General features: G+C 50.0%; 1 protein-coding gene across 2 annotated transcripts in view; it reads left to right on the forward strand.

Annotated features, from left to right (window-relative positions):
• Nucleotides 1-16,099, forward strand: part of DPYSL2 (dihydropyrimidinase like 2) — a 102,855-nt gene that overhangs the window by 83,362 nt on the left and 3,394 nt on the right. For both annotated transcript variants that reach the window (XM_004579074.4, XM_004579075.4), the window contains exons 5-11: nt 879-940; nt 1,427-1,507; nt 1,995-2,063; nt 5,152-5,272; nt 12,487-12,643; nt 12,997-13,138; nt 13,543-13,713. In XM_004579074.4, coding sequence (XP_004579131.1) covers nt 879-940; nt 1,427-1,507; nt 1,995-2,063; nt 5,152-5,272; nt 12,487-12,643; nt 12,997-13,138; nt 13,543-13,713 — 803 coding nt within the window. The remainder of the gene's footprint in view (nt 1-878; nt 941-1,426; nt 1,508-1,994; nt 2,064-5,151; nt 5,273-12,486; nt 12,644-12,996; nt 13,139-13,542; nt 13,714-16,099) is intronic.

Raw genomic sequence — 16,099 nt, forward strand, 5'->3', positions numbered from 1 at the left:
TGAAATCAGACACTCTTTGGTGGTCGGCTTCTTTTACTTTGTGTGTGGTCCTCAAGGTGAGGACCTTAAATGTGGCTGACATGAGTCAGAGTACCCTTCCTTTATCAGGCTGAGGAGCGTGCCCTGCTTTGTATGGGCCACCTCCTAGGTCTCCATCTAGCCACAGGTTGTTTGCACCTTTTGATTGCAAATACTGTCATGAGAAAGGGTGCATAAGTACTGGCAAGGTTTGAAAGTTGTAAGAGTGCTGTAAGGAACACTCTTGTGCTCAGATTTACTATTTATTATTATTATTATTATTATTATTATTTTGGTATTTACCCAGTTGGCTTTTCCATTCCCTTTCTGTCTCTACCCACTGCTGGTCACATGCATTGTGCCTGCTGCCCTCTGTGCCCTGTCCTCACCCTCACAGATGCACAGATGTGCACACACATGCAGAATGCAGACAAGGGCTACCTTACAGTACTTTGGCTCGTGCTGGTGGTCCAATAGGGTGACCATGGAGCTGAGAAACCCTTGTTACTTCGTGTTACTCCTGTATCTTTCCTATGCTGGGATCTGTGGACACTTCCATTGAGTTACAGTTGCTTACAGCATTCAGCATGATAACAGATAGAGCAGGATTATGGTCTAGCAGCAACAGGCTATGTCTTATAGCCTGGTGTAGCATAACTACACCAGCTAGGGTTCTGTGACCACATTCTATGGTGTCCCCAAGGTGACCAAATCTCTCAGTAGCACAGTTCTCAGACATACCCCTGCCATGAAGCCATGCAGGACTGTCTTACCACTTTGTTACTCCCTTCCAGATTGTTTGGTTGTGGTCTTTCTATTAAACAGCATGACTTAGCCTTTCTGTGTTGTCTGTCCTCCAGGGGTCAATTCCTTCCTTGTGTACATGGCTTTCAAAGACCGCTTCCAGCTGACGGATTGCCAGGTAAGACACCTGGCACACTGGGACCATGGCTGTTTCCTGGGGAGAGCAGTGTTTGAGGTACACACATCTTTCATCTTTGCAGCCAGTGGCTGGTGGATTGAGTTGCTGGTGCTGTTTACCCGTTGGAGGAGTGTGAGTGCAATCAGTGTCCTGGCCCTGGGGCTTCTACACCATGGTTCTGGACCTGAACTTGGAAAGCAACCATCATGGCAAAGGGCACCCGGCGACCTCCCCAATGCCTGGCTGCAGAGCTGGGCTCGTCCTTGAGCTTCTCACTCCTCACCCACATAGTTTCACTTCCATCTACATGAGGGACAGAGAGGTCTTCCTGTGCCATGTAGAAACATTTCTGTGCAACAGAAACATTCCTGTTGGGATGGGAAAAACCTGGCCTCATGGGAGTCACTGAGGGGCACTTACTTAGCTCACCAGCATGGCAGGGAGCTAGCTGTCCTGGTCTCTAAGCCCTGTGCTCCTTTCTCTTAGATATATGAAGTCCTGAGTGTGATCCGGGATATTGGTGCCATCGCCCAAGTCCATGCGGAAAATGGCGACATCATCGCAGAGGTACGGATGGGGTTTTCTTCATCACTCTGGGGGCAAGAGGCAGGTGACCTCTGTGGCTGTGCACTGTGGTGGAACGCCAGCAGGCCAGGATGTTCGCACACTGGGGCTTCACTCATGAGCTTGCTGGTGGAGTGAAGACTGGCACTACACACATTTGCCCGTGGCGGGGCATAGCTGCCAGATCCCCACTCACCAGCTTCTCTCTGGATGGGAGCTGGAACTGTTGCTCCCTTACCATGGCTGTGAGCTGGGGGCGCGGAGGCTTCCAGCACCTAGGGGAATGGCTGAGTGGTTTGGGAAAGGCTAGCATTGCTCTGTGCTCCTCAGCTGAGACTGGAAGGGGAGTCATGAGCCTGCCACTGCTCGGGGATGGGCCAGTGGGTGCCAATTCCCACCTTGCCAGGATTGCCTCGTGCCAGGTCTTTAGCTGCTGGAGCCAGCTGATGTTCGACCCTCCCTGAAGCCTGGCTTTCTTGAAACCTTCTAGGAGCAACAGAGGATCCTGGACCTGGGCATCACCGGGCCTGAGGGACATGTTCTCAGCCGGCCTGAGGAGGTGAGCATCTAGGAGTGGGGTGTGGGTGCTGTGCAGAGCTGCATGCCCTTGGAGAACGAGGCTGAGAGAAAGAGACAGGGAGAAAGAGTTTGTGTGTGTGTGTGTGTGTGTGAGTGAGTGTTTCTACATGGACCAAGTGAAGGGCTCAGCTGAGCCTCAAGACTCCTTCTCTGGTCTCTGCTTCTCTATTCCACAGATGCCTGCTCCTTGATTGGTGCATTCCCACAATGTGCCCACTTCCCGAATGGTTCATTCCCACAGATGCCCACTCCTTCACTGGTACATTCTCACATCTGCCCATTCACCAAAGAACTTTCACAACTGGCTGCCAGGGAGTCCTCCATTCTCAGTGCAGCAACATCATTGGCTCTGTGCCTCAATGTGGGTTTCTGACATTGCAAGTGGTAGCTTCACTCTTTATGCCACGTCTGCCCCTATCATACTATTTTCCTAGTATTTTTAAGAGCTATTACTTAAATAAGAGTTTAGTTGTATAAATCAGTTTATTTTTTATATCTGAGGTATATAAATACAAAAATAGAAGGGTCAAATTTGGACAGAGCATGGGAAGTGGGGCTTAAAGGATCTGTTCTTTCAATGAGCAGTATTTGGATTCACCTCTTCTCAGCGATGGGCTTCTTCCTGCCTGGCCCAGGATTGGAATCTGAATTCAACTCCCAGCTGAATCTGAGCAGATCCCACACTGGTACCTACACTGTTCCCACCAAGGAGCCAGCTGGTCTTATGGCAGCCAGTTGCTCTGGCAGAAACTCTGCTTATTGTGCTTCTGTGTAGTACCGCATCACATCTTAGTTTTCCTGACAGTCCAGCGTCAGTCATCATGGGCATGACTGCTGAGTGCCGCGGATTTTGTCTGAGCCTTTGTCACATTTCACTCTGCTGAGACTGTCCGAGGCTGGGGCAATGGAAAGGGAAGGGCGCGTCTTGAGTTATCCCAGGAATGAAAAGCATTTGGGTGTTCCGAGAACTTTGTCTGGGACCATTGGCACTGCCTGTGGATTTCTGGACATCTTTCTCCACAGAGTTGATGTCCGGCAGGCTCATTTGGATGAGCTTGGCTTAGTTTATATTATCCTAGATCAGATTACGGGTTAGTGCAAGGGGTAGTAGATCCATCTGTTGGAGAGACAAGGGCATGAGCTTGATTATTTTGCGTGAAAAATAACAGCTCTGTGTGTGGAACCGCCCGTTAGTAAAATGAAGTAATCTGTTTGTTGAGCAAACATTGGTGAGCACTTGCAGCTAACCAGGAACCAGAATGGGAGCTTCGAGGGTGGGGCATGGAGGATACAAAGAGTGAGATCCTGTTCCTCCCTTCCGAGTCCAAACCCCAGAGTATTGCAAGGATTTGGGGAGGAGTCCACTGGCATTTTAAAATTCATTTTCCTGAAAGGCAGAGAGACAGAGACCTCGCATCTCTGGGTTCATTCCCCAAATGCCTGCAACAGCCAGGGCTGGGTCAGACTGAAGCTAGGAGCTGGAAATCATACCAAGTCTCCCATGTGCAGGGACCCAAGTACCTGAGCCATCAACTGATGCCTTCCAGGATGTGCATCAGCAAGAAACTGAATCAGAAATGGAGCATCCAGGACTCAAATGAAGCACTTTGATGCAGAATATGGGGTTGCATGTAGCAATCCAGCCATGGTGCCACATAGTTATTCCACCAGTGACTTTAGAAAGAAATATATAGAGAGAGCCTAGAATAATGGCTCAATGGTTAAATCCTCACTTTGCAAGTACCAGGATTCCATATGGGTGCCAACTCATGTCCCAGTTGCTCCTCTTCCCATCCAGCTCCCTATTTGTGGCCTGAGAAAATAGTAGAGAATGGCCCAAAGCCTTGGGACCCTCTACCTGCATGGGAGACCCAGAAGAAGCTCCTGGCTCCTGGCTTCAGATTGGCTCAGCCCTGGCCATTGCAGCTGTTTGGGAAATGAACCAGCAGATGGAAGATCTTTCTCTGTCCCTTTTTCTCTCTGTAAATCTGATCTACCTTTCCAATGAGAAAATAAATAAGTCTTTAAAAAAAGGAAATAATTATCTAGTTGAAGGGGAAAGAGAGAGCGCTTGCATCCATTGGTTCTCTGCCTAAGAGCCCCCTAAAGCCAAGGTTGTGCCAGGTCAGACCAAAGCCAAGAGCTCATATTTCCGTTAGGATTTATTTCCCACATAGGTACAAGGACCCAAGCACTTGGATCATCCTCCCATTCCCATCTGGGATGTGGGGCTTCCCAGTGGTGGCTTAACGTGCTGCAGTACAGCACCAGCAGCCTGTGGCTTTTTGAGATCCCCTGTGCCATCCTTTTACCTGCCGTTTATAAACACTGCTGAATCCCTGCATGAGATGTAACTCAGTTCTGGGGGGCGGGGGAGGTTTCATCTAATCAGGTATCTGGAATTTTTGGAATGTCATTCATCAAGGGGTTAGATTTAGAGGGCCAGATGGCTTATTAGAACAAGTTTTCCCATCTCGGGACTGAGGTCATATTAGGCCGTGGCTGGCTGGCCAGCTCGTTCATGTTTCACATATGGAGCACCAGTGCTGCCCGCTTCATTCCCAGAGCCCTGTGAAGTTGCATTGTCTCCAGGGTGATCCTGCCTAGCTTTGTTGGCTAGCATCTGAAAGAAGCCCTGCCCCCTTGCATATCCCACCACTGAGAGTCCTGACTCAGGATGGGGGTAGCAGAAAGTGTGTGCAGAGTCAGGAGTAGCAGCTCCCGTTTAGCACACATAAAATCATGGATGCTCGCTAGCAGCCACGTTGCTGGGTCCTACCCCGGGGGATGACTAGGCTGTGAGTCTGGGGTAGGTCTTAAGATTCTGCGTTTCTCATCGACTCTGGGCTGCACCTGAGTTGCAGGTTTGCTGATTACACTTTGAGAAGAATCTGGAAGACATTGTTCCCTATCGTTGGAGCTTCCCAATGTAGAGTGATGACCAAATTGGTGTCACCCTGCAGTACCACATGGGATAGAACCCTCGGGGACACAGTGGGTGGAGGAGAAAGGTGGAGTCCTGTGGGGGTGTGCTGGGTCCTCACGCTCTCCTGGCTGTTCTTCTGTAGGTGGAGGCCGAGGCTGTGAACCGTTCCGTCACCATTGCCAACCAGACCAACTGTCCGCTGTACATCACCAAGGTGATGAGCAAGAGCGCGGCTGAAGTCATCGCCCAGGCCCGGAAAAAGGGTGAGTGCAGGGACAATAGGAGGAGGAGCAGGGGGAGGGAGAGGACTCTGCACCGGGGAGGGCTCCATTTCCAGACCCTCATGCCAAGTGGGCCACTTTGATCACGTTCCAGCATTAACCTAATTACAGCCGGGCGAGGGAGGGAGCTCCTGTTTCCTTCCTTTGTTCCGCTGTGCCCTTGGGAGTATCTATTTAAAGCCATACGTACAGCAGAGGCTGTGTAGGCAGATGTGTACGTACCTCACTGCCAGAGACTAGTTGGGTTAAGTTGGATGCAGTCTACACGGATTCCTTCAGTTCCCTTCTGCATGAGGAACTCTCCTGCGGAAGGTTGTTTGGCAAGCCCACTCCTTGGGGTGGTGATGATTTCCTCTGAGGTGTGAGCCAGGTCTTGGCCCAGATACTGTCATGGACAGTTTTCTGATGGTTAGGTGATGCTGTGTCCATAAACTCTGTCTCTACCTCCTAGGCAATGGCTGCTTCTGTTAATGACTCGGCAGTCTGCTGAGAAGGTCCTTGGAAACTAACTCCCTAAGTGCAACTTCCAGCATGTTCCCTTGGGGCTGTTCCGTGGAGCACCTGATACCTTATGAATGGCTCAGCGCCTTGCTGTCACCAGCCATCAGCTGCATGGATTTGGCCCATCCCACGCTTTGTTGTGTGCTTGTACACAAAACAGGCCGTGCACAGAAGGCCTGAGAGCCTGCTGTTGACTTTGGGGTGGATCTTAGCTTACCTGGTCTGATATGTGTGTTTACTAGGATTCCTTTCTTCCTTGCCTCCATTACCCCACGATTCCCCCTTTGCTTCTCTGTATCTGTCATCTCCGCACCTCTGTCCCTCTGCCTTTTGTTCCCCTGTGTTGTGTCTGCTTTTCTTGCTCTTGGACTTGGTCTTGTCTAGCTTCTTTGTCCATCTCTCACTGTTTGTCTCTCTTTCTTCATCAGTCAGGGAGCAGTCAGACGCCTGCGACTCCATTTATGCTTCTCCATGGGATGTGATCCCCATGGGTCTGGGAAGGCTGGTGGGAGTGATTTCTGTGCAAGCCCCAGAACAGATTGCTCAGTGACTATTGGGTCATTTGGCTTCCAGGGGTACAGGTCCGTGTCCCGTTCTTTGGAGCTCTCTTGGAGGCCTCTCTGCTGGGACTTTACAGTAACTAATGGTCCCTGCAATACTTGCCCTCTTCTGGCCGCTTGGAGGAATTGTCTGCTCTAAAAACCAGCAACCCACTTGCGAGGCTGCTTTGCCCTTGTTTTTCTAGGGACATTGTGGGCGGGGAAAGAGCTCATAGCCCTGTGTCACCCGGGCTCCCATTTGCAAGGCAGCTGGGCGTGTGGGGGCCAGTGTCAGCATTAGTGACTGACCGCAGCACTGCTGCCTCTGTGTCACAGGGGGATGGTTGGCAGGGTGAAAAGGGGACAGAAAGGGCAGTTTTGTGTATTTTGCCAACCATGCTATGCCCAGATGATAATAATAAGCCAAACATTGTAATAGAATTAGGCCATTGTTGGGCAGAATTTATCCTGCGTTCAAACACTCAGCCATCCAAATTGGAGGGTAGATGGGTCCAGCCTCTTGCCAGACTTCCACTGGGACAGGTAGGAGTTGTGGAGCTGTCCCTGCCAGCAACACCGCTACCCTTTCTGCTCTATGTAGTTTGCTCATTTGAAGTCATGCAGCTGGAGGGTGGTACAGTAGCATCCACTTCCATTCCAGCACTCCGACTCGGTGCCAGCGCCCTTCTGTTGTCTTTGAAACTCCTGACCCGGTGTGTGCCTTGGAGCACTCAGAAGGGACACCTTCTGTTTTGTTGGAACCTTCCGGGTGTGAGCCAAACTGCATACACTGACTCCCAGGGGGCGATTCTGCACCAAACCGTTGCCCTTTAGCCCTTGAAAGCCTTGGCTTGACACAAACCCCAGCTGCTGGAAAGGAATTTGAGTGCATTCCGTTGTGGACAGGCAAGAACCAGCGCCACAGGTTCACGAGGCTCTTTTTCATCTGGCTTTGCACTTGCTAACAATGTTGGGAGGCAGCCCAGGCACGGGTTGTATATTTTGTTTCACCTTGCACCTGAATAAACTGAAGCTTGGAGCTAGTGATGAAAGGAGGAATTGGGGCTTGATTGTTGGGCATTGAACTTCAGGCCATGGATATCCCCTGTTCGTGCCTGACTGCTTTGAGATTATTTTAACCCAGAGAATCTTTGGGGACTGTGTCTGCTGGGGTTTACTTCCTCAGGAAACCTGGCAGAAACTGGAGTCTAGCCCTCAACAGAGACCTGGATAGTATGAAAGTCAAGAGTCTCAGAATGAACAAGAAAAACTGTGCCGGGTTGTGTGGAGTTCTTATTGCCTGGGATCAACATCCTGTCGCAGGTGACCTGTGCGCTAAGCCGAGTGATGTGGGACAGCTCCCTGAGAATGTCCAGTCTCAGCTTCCCATCTGTGCCAGGGCAATGATATTATTGAAGGAGGTAGTGCTGGAGGAGGTGTGTACGTGTTAGGCCTCAGAGCATGAGGCCTACTGAGCTGGGCTGAGTGTTTCTTGCTAAGATTGGTTTGTCATCTTCAGGTGGGGTCTTCCAACTCCCAGAGGCAAGTGTGAAGCACGGCGAGCCTCCTGCCACTTTATTTATTCACCTGGGAAACAGAGAGATTCTTCATATCTTCAGCCAACTTGCTCTGAGTGATACTTCAGGCCTTTGTACTGGGAGCAGGGAGCCCTGTTAGCCCCTTTACTCATGGGGGAGGGAGACTGTGATTGGAACATCACAGTGGCCAAGGGGGTCAGTGCTGTTAAAGAGGTATTAGCCGGAGCTTCAGGAGCACGGTGCAAAGGAGGACTCTGGCTTTCTCAGCAAATGAAGGCTGTGGAGAATCCTAATCCTGCTAATGGCATGCGCCACAGCTGCTCCTTCTCAGTGGTTGCAGCTGCCTCCTCACCCAGACACCTGCATCAGTAAGCCATTGTTGGCATGGGCCCGCTTAGCCCTACACCCTTGCACCCCGACTTCCCAAGAGGTGTGCCACTCCACCTCTCCTATCTCCAAGCCCATTTGCAGATAAGGAAATAGAAACACGGCCTGCACCAGACTGTACTCCTGGAAAAGGCTTAGCCGGTAGTTGAGTTAATAGACTCATCTCATGGAAGAGAAAGGGAAATGCAAGGATTGAGCCTCTTGTCTCCAGTGATCCAGTCCATGGGGAGCAGAAGCCGTGACTCACTCTGGGTTGGCTCTGTCTTCCCCAAGTCTCCTGTGGGGACTTCTCCAGAATGGGCTCCCTTGGCCTGCAGGGGGTCCACATGTGAGATCTGGCATAACTGATGATGCCTTCCGTGTGTGAGCAGCAGCCTGTGGGCAGTGCTTGATGACCTCATCTGGTGGCCATCTTCATCCTCCTGCTCAACCACCCCTGCCAAGTAGATGCAGAAATGTTCAAAACAGTTGTAGTCACAGCTAAATAACATTAAACCGTGGGAATCCCAGTTGAAAATGAGACTTCTTCAGCACTGTGGGCCAGCAGCAGTGGTGTGGGCTTCCTGAGAAGCACATGGTCCTGGGGCCTTTGAGGACCCCTTCCACTTGAGAATGATCCTTCGTGTGAAGCTCGTGTTCCACACAGCAGTCTCGAATCCAGAGTTGGGACTGAGAGTGGCAAGTGGGCTGGGTTGTGAATGTCATGAAGTCTAATCAAAATCAAGGGGACCCAGAGAAATGGAACTGAAAGGAGGGATGGAGAGGTGAGTGTGGAGGTGCGGAGAGAAAGATGGATGAATGGAGTGATTGATACTGGTTTTCTTTACCCACCCCGCCCCAGAAAGTGACTTTCCTCCAGAAGTGTTTGTGGAACTGGCAAGTCTGAAAGCTGCAGGGTAGCTGGGGAAGCTGGGGACTAGGGAGGAGGTGATGGTGCCCCTGGAAACTGGAGACTGTGTGGCGGCAGGGCTCCCTCCAAGGCAGTGCCTCACTGTTAACAGTGGAGTCCCTGTGGGGTTGGGAGTTTGCCTTGTATTGTAATTCAGCCACTTGCAGGTTGGGCTCTTGAGTTTGGTTTTCAGCCACTTCAGCTCTGCAACTGTAAAACAGAAGAAACTTTTTCAGGGCAGATATAGAAATTTTGGGTCATGTTTGGGGTTCTTGACCTGTTTATGGGGTTCCTGAACTTACTCCTCCCCTTATCTTGTGCAGTACAATTAGAACCTACCAGCCAATACTATTATAGTGTTGATTAGACAAAAATGTTCTGAGAGATGAAATACACAAACCCCAGAACCTTGGCTCTCACACCTATTTGATTGGCAGTACCCAGGATTGATATTTTGTGTGTCTGCACACTGGTGCCATGGGCCACCAGTGCTCCCTTTACTCCTGGAAATAGCCATCTCAGTGCTTCTATGTTTAATCACATTAGAGAATAAATTCCAGAAACCCCAGAACCAATTTGGAAAACTCCTTCAAATTTGATTCCTCTGGAACCATTTTCAGTTATGGCAAGAGGTTTGATGTGGGGTCTCTGAAAAGAAAGAGTAGGGCCTATGTGTATTATTTGTTTTTGTCCATCCACCTCCCCTGGTTGTTTTTCCACTCTGCTTTTGTGGCTGTGTTTTGTACTGCATATTCATGATTTTCCACTGTCCCTACTTTGGCTTTATCATCCTGCTTCTCATCCATTGGAAATGACTAATTGTCAGAGCCAGGAACTGTCAAACATTTCTAGACCTCAGCCTTGCATTTATTCTTTGTGAATGCACACAGGCTCCGGGCTGGTTGTGAATAAACATCACTCCCGAGTCCCCCACAGTTCCCAGTCTTACTAAGGAGCCTGCCAGAGGCTGAATTGGGGTCACATCCTTCAGTTCAGATTTTCCCTGGAGGGAAAAAAAAATCATGAGGCTCCAGCGGATGCCAAGAAGGCATCAGCAGAGAAGTGCAGAGAGGCCAATTAAGCCATTCTGTGGTTTATTATTATTAGTGGTCGTTATTGCTGGCACACGATTCAGTGGTGTCTGTGGCCAGATGGCGTCCTGGAGGCTCACGCCTAGCTCCCTCGTGCACAGTGTTTGCACAATGCGGAGAGGAGCCCTGCCCTGCTGTGTATGCACCCACACTCCCCTGGGAGGAGAGGCCTTGAACATGATGGATTAAGTCCTATCCTAAAGGAAAGAAATGAGACTGAAAAACAGGAAGGACCTCTGAATCCCCTGGGAGTTGGACCAAAGCAAAGCCCAAAGGAGCCGTCAGATGCCCCACCTCTGCGGTCCCTGCATACCCCTGCATACCTCTGCCTGCCCTCACTGAGGGGTTGAAGGATGCAGATTCTGGTCAGCAGCTGCCTTGGAAATTCTAACCTGGCTTTGTGTTTTCTGAAGGCCAGATTCATTCTCTGGAGAGATGTGTGCTCTTGTGCACATAGTCCCTGTCGAACAGCTCCAAACCACCCCGGTCCGAATCCACTCTCATGGGCTTCAGGCTTCTTCCCAAACACCAGTCCCTGCTGTTCTTGAGTGTTCAAATCCAGTACTGAGGAGCAGATGTGATGAGAGGACAAGCACGAGCAAGTTTTAGGACACTTGGAAAAAATGCATACATGTGTCCAAGGATTTAGAGGGACCGTGCAACCATTGTTTTTTCTTTAAGCTTACCTTTGTCTTCCTGAACATTTTCACAGAGACAAGAGCAGTGTATCTATAGGACTGTGGATCCTTTGTCTTTTCACGGCTTAGACAAACTTCACCTTTGTGCTCAGACAGATACCACCAATGGGACCTCCAAACATGACCGAGTCAGGAGAGTTAGACTTAACCAGAGTAGTTTGATGTCCCAACCAACAGCTGGGAGCCCAAGATCCCGCGAGAATCCTAGGTTGCTCTTTGCATGTTATGAAGATGCTCACAATGGGAAAGCATCCCTTTTATAAAAATCCTCACAGAGGCAAAGCGTCCTCTTTTTTTTTCTTTTTAAAGATTTATTTATTTTTATTGTAAAGTCATATATACAGAGAAGAGGAGAGACAGAGAGGAAGATCTTCTGTTGGTTCACTCCCCAAGTAGCTGCAACAGTTGAAGCTGCGCCAATCTGAAGCCAGGAGTTAGGAGCTTCTTCCTTGTCTTCTATGCAGGTCTAGGGTCCCAAGGCCTTGGGCCGTCCTCGACTGCTTTCCCAGGCCACAAGCAGGGAGCCAGATGGGAAGCGGGACTGCTGGGATTAAAATAGGCGCCCATATGGGATCCCAGCACGTGCAAAGCAAGGACTTTAGCTACTACGCTACCACGCTGGGCCCAGAGTGTCCTCTCCGTATGAACCTTTCCATTTAGAGATGGGCTGGAGAGATTTGGCAGCTGTCTAGCTGGCCTTTTGCACTGCCTTCTGCTTAGGGGCACTCTGAGTGGATCAGAATCCGGGACCCTGCCAGGCATTCTGCATTTGACTCTTTCCTTTCTGGGGACTTCCTTTCTGGGCCAGGGGTCTCCTAGTTCCTGGGGCTTTTGCCTCCTTGGGTGGGGGGTTGTTACTATTGGCTTGGAGTGAGCTGCCTTCTGTGGTCACCAGCACTCCCTGACTGAACAGGGACCCCTTTGTGACATTCCTGAGGTGGGAGGGAGCAGCTGTGCTGAGTGGCTGGCCTAGAGGGCGCCATGGTGTATTAGCAAGTGATAAGGGTTTGCAAAGGCTGTGGAGAGGAAGGGAAATGCATTCCTCACTGACACGTGTTTGGCCTTGAGGGCCCTGAGTTTGGAGAACAGGGCAACTTGGCTGAGTTGATGTGCGGTGGGGTTGGAGGGGCAGGCCACCTTGGCTGACCTGACATTAAGTTCAAGCTTAGGTGCCTTTAATTAGTAAAAACAGTAGATTATTTGATAAATTTCAGATGCATGTATTGAGAGCAGGTAACAGCAAGTGTTCCAGGGTTGACAGTCAGCAGTGTAGAATGTGGAAGTCTTAAGCAAGCTTGGGGGATCTCCTAGGGAGAGGATGTTGAGTTTGAAGAGCTTAAGATAAAATTTTAGGGTAGGCACAACTGATGAGTGACTTAGGCCAGCTGGGCTATTTGATTTACCTAAATATCCTCACTTGCAAGACAAAATGACATGTCCTTTGAAGGGATGGTGACATTTGTCATGCACTGGGCAGGTGGAGACTTGTAGGAAGGCTGACTTCTTGCCCTCCTTGTCCTGTGAGACTGAGCCTTGTGCGTTCTGTCCACCAGGAACCGTGGTGTATGGCGAGCCCATCACTGCCAGCTTGGGAACGGATGGCTCCCACTACTGGAGCAAGAACTGGGCCAAGGCAGCCGCTTTTGTCACTTCCCCACCTCTGAGCCCTGATCCCACCACTCCAGACTTTCTCAACTCCCTGCTGTCCTGGTGAGTCTTGGTGACTTGTTCATGTTTTACATCCCTCTGCCTTTGTACACAGAAGACTGGCCCCAGCAGGTGACCATGTGGTCGTGCAACGGAAGCTGGCGAGGAGATCATCCTTGGTTCACTTAACTCAGATTGGCAGATGTGAACAAGGAATTAGCATCCTGACACTGTATTGGGTGAGAATTCCAGATGAAACACCTGGGCCACCTTGAAAGTCAAAGGGGAATGAATGTGATGTGAAAAGGGCTTCCCAGTGGTTGGCGCAATGTCAGCCATAAAATCCTTCCTACAGTAGGAGAGGGTCACAGTGTTATAAGGGTACTTCAGTGTTGGGTTGTATGTTTTCCTTTCAGCGGTGACCTCCAGGTCACTGGCAGTGCCCATTGTACTTTCAACACCGCCCAGAAGGCCGTGGGAAAGGACAACTTTACCCTGATTCCCGAGGGCACCAACGGCACCGAGGAGCGGATGTCCGTCATCTGGGATAAGGCTGTGGTAAGCAGCAGTGGCCTCACTCATGGTTGGCCCTCTGTGTTCTCTTGCCTCCTCATCTGAGACCTTGAAAATAATGGTTGAGAATGTTCTAGAAGCTGAATTCTCCTGTGACAATCTGTCTTGGGTTTGGAAATCTAAGACATTTCCTCCTAAATATGACATGTATAGTTAGAACTGGGGCAATTGTGATTAGAATCCATACAGTATCAGGAAAAACCAGGTGTAGGGCTAAAACTTGTAGTTGGCATTACTGGAAGCCTAGGTCTGTGATTGTATTTCATTTAGGAGGACATCTAAGTTATGTGTATCAATCATGTGTTCCTTTTTAATTGTTGAGTAGTGGTTCCTTCCTTCAGCTTTTCAACCTGCCTTTGTTGGACTTGTGTGTGTGCAATGTTCCTCAGGTCACTGGGAAAATGGACGAGAACCAGTTTGTGGCTGTGACCAGCACCAACGCAGCTAAAGTCTTCAACCTTTATCCTCGGAAAGGCCGCATTGCTGTGGGGTCTGATGCAGACCTGGTCATCTGGGACCCCGACAGCATCAAGACCATCTCTGCCAAGACACACAACAGTGTAAGGACTGTTCACAGGACAGAGCCACTCCAGGGGAACCTTGGGCCCAGGGGGAAGCAGAGGAAGGATGGGTCCTGGGATCTGTAAAAAGAACTTGACAGGAGAAGCGTAGCTATTTACCCAAGACATAATCTACAGATTGTGAAGGGGATGTATTGATAGCTATTTTGTTTGCTTTAGTGAGGTCTGTAAGACCTTCCTCCTCGTTTTCTTGAGTTACCAGGGCTTTTCTATCCTTGGGCCTGCATAGTGACTCCAGGACAATAAAAGTGTCTAGAAGTCGGGCAGCATTGTGTTTTCATGGTTTGCTGCAATGCCTCTCATAACGGTGCTTGGCAGAAGGAACCTGAATGAAATCTTTCCGTGTCTACTGAGATTCCCATTGGTACTTATTAACACCGTCCTAAGCCATTCGTTGCCATGCCAGTGCTGCCGTCCAGGAGCCTGAACACTGGCTGCTGTCACTGCCCTGAAGGGACTCGTTGACTGATTTCTCTCTCAAGGAAAGACACAGTCCCCCAGCCACTCGATTGGGTCTTAGGGTCTGCATGTTCAGGAGATCTCTTTCCTCTTGGTCTAGGCTACAGAGCTTGGGACAGAGTCAAACCCTGGGCAAGTGCATAATGTCTTAGGCCCTTCAGCCAAGAAGGAGGGGTTCAGCCAAGGACTCCTGTGTGTCCTGGGATTCTCTGTTTAGTCAGTGGGCAATAAGCTGAGCTTTTAGATCCCAGCGATCCTGCATGCAGTTGTCTGGGTTCCAGACTCATGTGTTGAGAATGTGAAGTTGTTGCTGGCATGCACCTTGCAAGTAGGCCCACTCTGGCTATGTTGTCCTCACTGGGCACAAACTCTTTTGTCATTATTCTCTAATGATACAGCATTACAACAGTCTGTACAGTATTTATAATTGTGTTAGGTTGTGTGAGTGATGTAAAGGTGATTCTAAGTGTAAACCAAGGGAGTGTGTAGACTACATGTAGATGCTACACCATTTTATACAGGGACTTAAGCATCTGTGGATTTGGATACAGGGTAGTGGGAGGGATCCTGGAACTAGTTCCCTGCAGCTATTGAGGTATGACTGTCAATAGAAAATGGGAAGAACATGGACCAAGGGAGAACTCCATAAAAGCAACTGGCATTGGGTAGAAGGAATGAAATCTTGAAGTGAATTCTAAATGAAGGGAGAGGCTATTCTAGACGGAACTCCAGACTGAAGGTTGGCTCATAGGGAGATGATTCTAGACTGCCCAAGTAAGTCCCATGGCCTGGGCTGGTGACTGACACCTTCCCCAAGTGCCACGACAGCTCAGGACAAGTTGCTGGCATTTCTGCAGGATGGCCTGGGTCTTTGCCATATTTCTTTCTCATTTAGACTGAGGTGCGGGGGTTGCCGTGAGTGTGAGCTGCTCTCCAGCTTATGCTGGCACCTGTAGATGCTGCGGCTGGCAGATGCTTCTAGGAAGCTGTTGAATTCCACATGTGCTGATGGCTTCTTTCTCTCCTCCTCCACTGGCTGGCTTACAGTTGCATTCACTTAGAACTTAGTTCTTAGAGTTTTGGGAATCCCCAGTGACTTCTTGTAGGGGTTCCAAGGCTCTGGCCAGCGATCATACCCGTTCACATGCGTTTCACACTGTGTTCCCATTTACCCTTTCATTTTCTTCTGCGAAGGGTCTGGGATTATTATCCCAACGGGGAAGACAAATAAATGGAGGCTTCGCGAGCTAAGAGACCAGTCTAATGTTACATAGTGATTTTGTGGTTGAGCCAGAATTAGAACCTAAAATTGTTCAGCACCCTTCCTTGCCAGGCTGTGGGGCAGCCTCTTCTTGTCAGTGTTAGGGGGAGAGAATGTCTCTCTTCCCTTTTGCAGGGGCTCTTCCTCCAGTGGGTACAGGGCTCAGTACTGAGTTAGGGAAGCTTACATTTGGAGCTCTGAGCCTGCCCCGCTGTGAGGGGTTAAGGATTTGAGAAAAGAGACTCTGCTCTGCAGGCAGCTCTCCCATGCCTTTCTAACACCCAGTGGCCCTGCCCTGGGGTGATCCCCCCCCGGGAGAAATGATGATCTTCACAGTTGCCTCCCTGGGAGCCAGCACCCAGCATGTTTCTGTAGCAGGGGTCAGCTGGGAGTCTCCACCCTGGTAGCTTGTACCAAAGACACCCAGGGTTTGCCACCTGAGAGAGGATGAGCTGTACCCGGGAGCATCTTGGTGACTTTTACTGCCAGCCCTATTGCTGGCCTGTGTGTGGATTTTCCAGGCAAGTAGCCAGATGAGTGGTTTTAGGGCCCCTCCATGGATGTGGGTGAGTAACATCTGTATCTGGGGAGGGATGAAGCTTCCTACCTTTTGGTTGGCAGGGTGTTGGCCTGTGTGCACCCTGA

Source organism: Ochotona princeps, chromosome 11, assembly GCF_030435755.1.
Source record: "Ochotona princeps isolate mOchPri1 chromosome 11, mOchPri1.hap1, whole genome shotgun sequence".
NCBI classification, from domain to species: domain Eukaryota; kingdom Metazoa; phylum Chordata; class Mammalia; order Lagomorpha; family Ochotonidae; genus Ochotona; species Ochotona princeps.